The sequence below is a fragment of the Epargyreus clarus genome, unplaced genomic scaffold (assembly GCF_041222505.1).
Source record: "Epargyreus clarus isolate Ecla_fem2 unplaced genomic scaffold, WU_Ecla_fem_2.2 ptg000036l, whole genome shotgun sequence".
Classification (NCBI taxonomy): Eukaryota; Metazoa; Arthropoda; class Insecta; order Lepidoptera; family Hesperiidae; genus Epargyreus; species Epargyreus clarus.
In genome coordinates, this window is record NW_027332241.1 from 5,206,852 (window position 1) to 5,214,483 (window position 7,632).

The following is a 7,632-nucleotide window of genomic DNA, read 5'->3' on the forward strand; positions in this document are numbered from 1 at the left end:
TTTAATTACAATTTCATAATAATCTAGGGATAGACGTAGGAATAGATGCGAAAGGTAGTAGAACCAGCATAGTTCGACAGGAAAGGTACCATTGTCACACCTATTTCTAGCGTGAAGCAATTCTGCTTGAATGGAAGGGTGTGAATGACTGACTTACATGTCGAGACCATTAGTCCTCAGGAGTGGCAGGGCATCTGTAATCGGCTTTATGTAGGGAACCTGGTCCTTATTATCACCAAGCCATCACTGTCCTACTGCTGGGCACGGGTCTCCTCTCAGAATGAGAAAGATTAAGCCATAGTCCACCGCGCTGGCCGAGTGCGTATTGGTAGTCTTCACATACCTTTGACATTTTTTATAAATCTCTCAGTTGTGAGGTGTTCCTCACGATGTTTTCCACCGTTGAAGCAAGTGATAATTAATTTGTAATACACACAACTTTTGACAATCAGGGTCTATCTCGAATTCGAACCTCGGACCCCTCGTTAGCAGCCCCTAATCAACCAACCTATTGTTGCTTCAACCACCAATTAGTATTATACTTTGCAGTTTTTCCCAGACCTGTTCACGTTGAACATGTCCTATGGATCAGTAGACGCGCGAAGAACAACCTTCGACATGAAATATAGATTAGTAGAAACTGTATTCAATATGTTGCAAGAATTAAAGTTGTCTAGTTATTCGTGAATAAATCAAGGAGTAAAATAAGTTGAATGTTTTGTGACTAAGGTTTATTGTAAAATTTACGGAATCAGAAATAAAGTGTTAATTTCAATGTCATTGTTTTCTTTCTATTCATTAAGAATTTATGCTCCGTGCCAAACGTAGTCCGCTCTGAAGTTGTTGCGAGCAGATGTAGGTAGTCATGCATGTAGAGAAACCACCGCGTACTTCTTTAACAAATATATTTATAATACAATACGACATATAAAATATAAATTAGGAAGACAGAACATATTTTCGTATTTACAATAAACAAACCATAGGAACTAGCGTTGCGATCGCGGAAAACTGCGACCGCAGCCGATAGTTGCCGAACACGGCGCTGACACTATTATTTATATAAAAACTAGCTGACCCGAAAAATGTTAAGGGTGAACAACCCTTATCATTTAGGGGGATGAAAAATAGATGTTGGCCGATTCTCATAGATACCGGATAAGCACAAAAAATTTCATCAAAATCGGTCAAGCCGTTTCGGAGGAGTATGGCAACGAAAACTGTGACACGAGAATTTTATATATTAGATTATCGCGTGTCCGCGCGTTGCAACCTGTCGCCACATACATATTTGCTATGGCGACGCGATTCATTTCTATATTCAGAGCGGACTAGCAGTTGTACGCGGATTATACCCGATTGCGGTGTAGAACATATGTATGTATGAATGTATGTATTGAAGGTGGTAGAGCTCTCTATGGTTCGGCTCGGGCGGCACCACCGCCACAGCTATTTATGTACAGAAGTTATTCAAAAACAAAATTGGATGATTAATTTTTCGCCACCCTGCATGATATGTCTCATTTTTGGCACAACCTAATAGTGTATTGAAATCTTAAACATTTTTGGCCCTAAGCGTGTAAAAGTCAGAGGACGCAATTTTACTTATTTTTTTATTTTAATCCAAATTTGTGGGGTCACAACTATTGTCCCTCGGCCGCCATCTTGAAAAACGTCTCACCGAAAATTGATAAAAATAATTAAGGGCTCGAACACAAAACTGCGACGCGACGTGATGCGAATTCGCAACGCAGAAAATTGCGATGCGAATTGCTGCGATGCGATATCGTGCGGCGTAGCGTCTCTCAGGGTGACCAACAACAACAACCACTGTGCGATGCGAATCAATTCGCAAGTTCTTGCGATGCGTCGAGGGAGCTCGCAGATTTTTGCGATGCGACGTCGCATCGCAGTTTTGTGTACGAACCCTAAGACATCAAATTTAATTATGTTCAAATTTAAATCTAACTTTTGCCTTACAACCAAAAATAACGCTTTCTACTCACATCCCCACACTAGGATTCCCTGTATCGTGGGTGCCATGGACACACAGAGAAAATTACACAAACACCCAGATCCAGAAACAGAAACCTAAATTCATCATTTAAATATGTCTGGCCGGGGATCGAACCCGGTACGCTCTGCACGTTCAACCGGTATGATGATCGCTCCGCGGGTCGTCAATATTAACAAAGATATTAATCATTAATCTCCACTTAGGGTGTCAGGAAAAAATAAAAAACAGTATACTATAAACAAATTCTCCATTTATTATTTTACTGATTAAAAAAAAACTAAAAACTACTAATAGTGGTAGTAAAAAACCTATATTTGCCGCCACTATAGCGAAATTAAGATATATTACAAAAAATATATATTGTGATAACAAATTTTAGTCAACTAACTAAACCTGGCAGTTGATAATATTTTTACGTATTTACAATGCTTTCATACAATTTTTTGTAAACTATTTTTTTACATTTACATGATTTATGCGCGCTTGCATCTTACAAAATCCAATGACATACATATTTATATTATTGAGACTGTTTATATACAGAGTGTTTTTTTAAATGGGCCTTCATGGTGAAATTCGAAAATATATGGATTCGCGAAAGTTGCTAAGTTAAGGTAACTCCGAGGCAGATTTTATTCAAGATTAAACCTGCATCATTCGTTATTTTTAAATGTTTTTATCTTACCGGAAATCTAACGATTGCATTTGAGAAAAAAACAATATAAATTCTTATCACCAAGTGCAGCGCTCAGGATGGAAGGGCGTAAATAGAGATACACTTAAAGGACGCTCCAATTTAGTCCTCAGGCGTAGCAACGCATCCTGGGGCCTTAGGTAGGAATGCAATCCTCCTTTATTATAAGGTAGACCGTTTTATTTGTTGCTTTACTTACATATAAAAAGGGTTATAGTCAACACTGAAAAAGGGATACTAATTTTGAACATCCTGTACTAACATCTGTAACCAACTCTGAAATGAGCGTCCTTATTATTTTAAAAAAGCACATCCTGTACACAACATAATATTCAAAACAGCTTATGCAGGGTGATTAATTTCTATGGTATATACATCTTTTTATATTTTTTTATTACGCATTATATAAAAAACGGTTTTATACAGTTACCAATCTTAATAAAACTGAATTTTGTGACATATTGAAAAATATATAGTCTCAGTTTTTTTTAATTACTAAGTAAGCCTCTCAATATATGTTTTTTTTAGATTTTTTAGCTTATTATTATTATTATTTTCTTCCAGAAGATTGTTTATACGCGCATAAATCATATAAAATATGAATACAATTTTCTACATAATACAAAGGGTTTAAAATTTAAATAAATGTGTCGATTTTATATGGATAGGTTGCACAGCATACTAAATGTATGTCAATAATATTTCAAGAATGTTTGTTTGTTCGTATATACAAAAAAAGAAAAAAAAACATGTGTACACCAAATAGATCCCCTATTTCATTAATTATTTTATCAGGGTTAAAATAAAGAACCACCCTTAACTATTAACTAGTTTCAATAAAACATATAAACCAAAATGACGGCTTTTGTGTATTCATCTCGCTCACACATTATACAGAACAAACGAGAGGTATATAGACATACTGTCATTTTGATTTACAATCTTTATTGAAAAAAAACTAACATATTTATAAACAAGTTGATTCTTGAAAGATTAATTCGATCAAATCCGAGACAAATACAAAATAAAACGATTTTCAAATACTTCAAATGAGCTTATATAAACGCACCTTTAACAACTTTATTAAAAACGCTTCAAATACGCCTATATATAAACGAACCTTTTACCAACTTTATTAACGAAAAAAGGCGAAAAATGCAACATAATTCCGTATGCTTTGCACCTACCCACATTTACAAAATATATATACAGGCATTTTTAACATTACAATGACGTAAGTGCAAATACCGTGCACTCGAGAGAAATGCATTAAGCCCGCTCCACATTCTCGCGAGAATCCCGCGAGAACGCGAGAAAAACCTGATTCGTATTGGCTCCACATTTTCGTTTCTCGTGCTTTTCTCGCGTTCTCGCGAGAATGTGGAGCTGGCTTTAGAATGAGGCGCGTGCGTACAGCTGCCTCCCGACATCGACACTGCCGCCATCTAGCGGGTACGGTGAGCACACGAGAGTCAATGCATTGGATAGTTTGGCGTTTTCTACGTGTTAATAATCGATGTATCTGATGCTTTGCCTTCCAAAGATCGAGTTTGACATTTTTACGCGTTAATAACCGATCTTTCCAATGTTTTGTCTTTCAATGATCGAGTTTGACACTTTTACGCGTTAATAATCGATCAATCCAAGCTTTGCCTCCTAAAAATCGACATTTAACGATTTCTTCATATTATCAAATGTGCACCTTTAGTAAATTTCAAGTTTCTAACTCACAGCTCTACCCTAGGATTCCCTGTGTCGTGGGTGCCATGAACACACAAACACCCAGAAACGATATCTAAATTCAAATCTGTCTGGCCGGGCATCGTACCTAGAACCCTTCGTCAAATCTGTACCCTTAGTATGAGTTTTTACGTTTTTACAAATATTACTGTTTTGGTATTCGTTTACGTATTTGCCCATACATTTCCAATCAGCGCCCCTAGCGGATTGTATCAGAACTGCTTGGAAATATATGGGAAATACGTAAACAAAAACAAAAACAGTATTTTTTGTCAAAACGTAGAAAATCGTAAAGTCCGCATTTTTACCGACTGATTGCATTTTTTTTGACTTTTTGCAATGACGTCATTATAATATTAAACCTGCCGTATAAACAACATATCGTACATACATAAAAGTTGCGTACCATTCAACTAATTACATTACTTGTAACATTAAAAACTAACCACAAACTCACAGAACGTGAAACATATATCGTTATGTGACTCCGTGTGTCGAGGACTGATTTTTTCGATTATCACATTGAGAGAATCACAAAAAAAATGAAAAAAAAATGAATAATATACGTAAAGCATTAAAATTTGCCAATCACAGTCCTTTATAAGAAAAACAATGAAAAAATCAATCCTCCGTTTACATTCAATGAATTTTTCATGGATTTTCAAAACATATTCACATCCATATATAAAAATTCATTGTATCTAACATATTCTACCCCCCATAAATTAAATAACTATAATAATATAATTAAAAAGCATATTTTTTTGTTTTATTTAAATAAAAAAAATCAATGTACTACTAATAGTCTACATTTGATAAAACATTAATGTTCTTAAATATTTACAACGTTAAATGATTAAAAATTAAATTGGTTTACCTGTTTCCTGTGTTGCCAGTTATAATAAATAGCGTGTGGAGTGGGAGAATTTCGTGTCAGCCCGGCAACACGGTTTAGTATTGCCATTGTTTAGACTTAAAATAATAAAAGCATTGTTAATGTTGCCATTCTATTTTAAACTAATATCCGAATGACGTTTTTTTATCGTTAGTAACATTTACACGACTTTTCCGGCGATTGTCGCAATAAGGGCCTTTCACACGATGTGTTGCTTGCAGCAAGTCGTCGTGTTGAAAGGCCTTATTATGTGGGTATAGTAAAAACATAGGGCAATATGGCCCTATATATACAATCGGGCTGGACTTGTGGCAATTTTTATCTGCATTATTACTACCATCGACAATCTATGGCCCGTTATTAATAAAACAATCTATCAAACGTTTTGCCAAAGATTGATTTGACAATGCCTGCCTACAAGAAATTGACAAATTTCGATCTTTACTTAGGAAAATTTGGATAGACTGATTATAAATAACGTGCGTGTATTGCGCCGTTCGTCCATTATTAATATTTAATCGATCCAACGTTTGCCTAAAAAAAATTTGAAAATTTCAACTAGGAAGAAATTGTCAAATGTTAATCTTCGGTAGATAAAACATTGGGATAGATTGATTATTAAGAACAGGCGGTAGAACGCTTGCTGCAATCTCAGTATAGCGGCAATATTGCATATAATTCGACGTAGCCACACCATGATCCTCAACGATTAAATTGCAAACATATTGCAGCAAGAACTTCACGGGCAATATTGCCGAGAATCGCTCGGCAATATTGCCTAGTTGTAATCTTAACAGCCCTTTTACATCCTTAAAAGAATTCGTCAAGTTATTATTTACAAAAGAAAGTATTCCCTTCGATTAGCCACATATTGAGTATTAAATAAAATGGGCTAAGAATCAATTCAGTTTCTTCTTTCAATAAGACATTATTTGATTTCTCGTCAATTACATAATCAAAGTATAAACTCTTTCCTTTGGGAAATCTTTTAAAATCGATATTAGCACTGAACCCAAAATTAGTCAAAATTAGTCTCTCAATCACGACTCCATGCATTCCTTTCCTAAACTTAGTCTAATGCTCTCACAAAAGTCCTTTCAACAATAAATGTTGTGATGTTTTTCAGAAACCAGTAAGAAGTGGATAGCACAGTAATTTGTTTATATAGAAGTCATATATAGACAGACAAAAGATACACAAAAAGGAAGCGCTCGGGTATGAGGTACTCTGGTTTTATCACTCGGGCATGCCACATTGAGACATGTAACACTCGGGCTTTTAACACCTTAGGTGTCTGACACTCGGGCATGAGCGGACATATGATGCCCTAGAACTATAACACTCAGGTGGGTGAAACTCGGGCATCTGAGGCTCGGGCGTTCGTCACTCACACATATATTAATTATGATAAGTCTAGAGTGCAACAGTTAGACATATGACGCAGAGAGCGGGTGACATTGGGTTTGTATGGACATGATGAATTGGGTGGGCGTCACTTGGGTCTGTGATACCTCGAGTATCCGATACTCGGGAAATTTAACACACGACGTGTGACACTCTGATGTGTTATATTCGGTCATATGATGCCTCGATTGCAGGACACTTCAATATGTGACGTCTCGAGCGTGTAGTACTTGCACATTTTACACCTCATACGTGTGTCACTCGGACTTGTAATGTGAAACTAGAGTAAATGACGCCTCAATGATATGACCTTCGGGCATGTAACATTTAAGAGAAGCACTCGGGTAACATCTCGGGCGCACAATACTCGGGCTTATGACACCACGGGCATGTAAAACTGGGGAATCTGTGGTATTGAACAAGTTTAGATAAGAACTGGGCAGAGACTGAGACAGCATACTAAAGGAGTAACATACACATTCATTCAGATGGGCATTATGTTATTTCATTATAAATCGTACCATTATGTTCACAAACACACAAACATAAAAATTTTCATGATTTTATCGTAACGTTCATACCTGTCCATGTGTACAAAATTGTGTATCTTTATGGGTGCTACGATGCACACATAGATAACTAGACCCAGAACTGACTTAAGCAGTAAGTTCCGATATTTATCAAATAGATCTGTCAAACGAGATTTTTTTTACATATTTTTTTCAAACATCGTGATTTTGAATCATCATATGACATCATCAATATATCACTTATCGTATATAGCACTCCCCCCCCCCCCAATATACATCCCCCCTCCCCCAATATACATACCCCCTCCCCCTTACACACATAATTGCAATATTCAAAACACAGTTTACATTA

At 36.1% G+C, this 7,632-nt stretch overlaps 1 protein-coding gene across 1 annotated transcript in view; it reads left to right on the top strand.

The window, feature by feature from the left end:
* The window catches only part of LOC140757035 (dynein axonemal intermediate chain 7), a 38,937-nt gene extending 38,162 nt beyond the window's left edge, over positions 1 to 775 (top strand). Inside the window, exon 25 of the mRNA XM_073092587.1 lies at positions 550 to 775. Within this exon, the coding sequence (XP_072948688.1) occupies positions 550 to 687 (138 nt within the window). The 3' untranslated portion in view covers positions 688 to 775. The remainder of the gene's footprint in view (positions 1 to 549) is intronic.
* Positions 776 to 7,632: the final 6,857 nt, after the last annotated feature.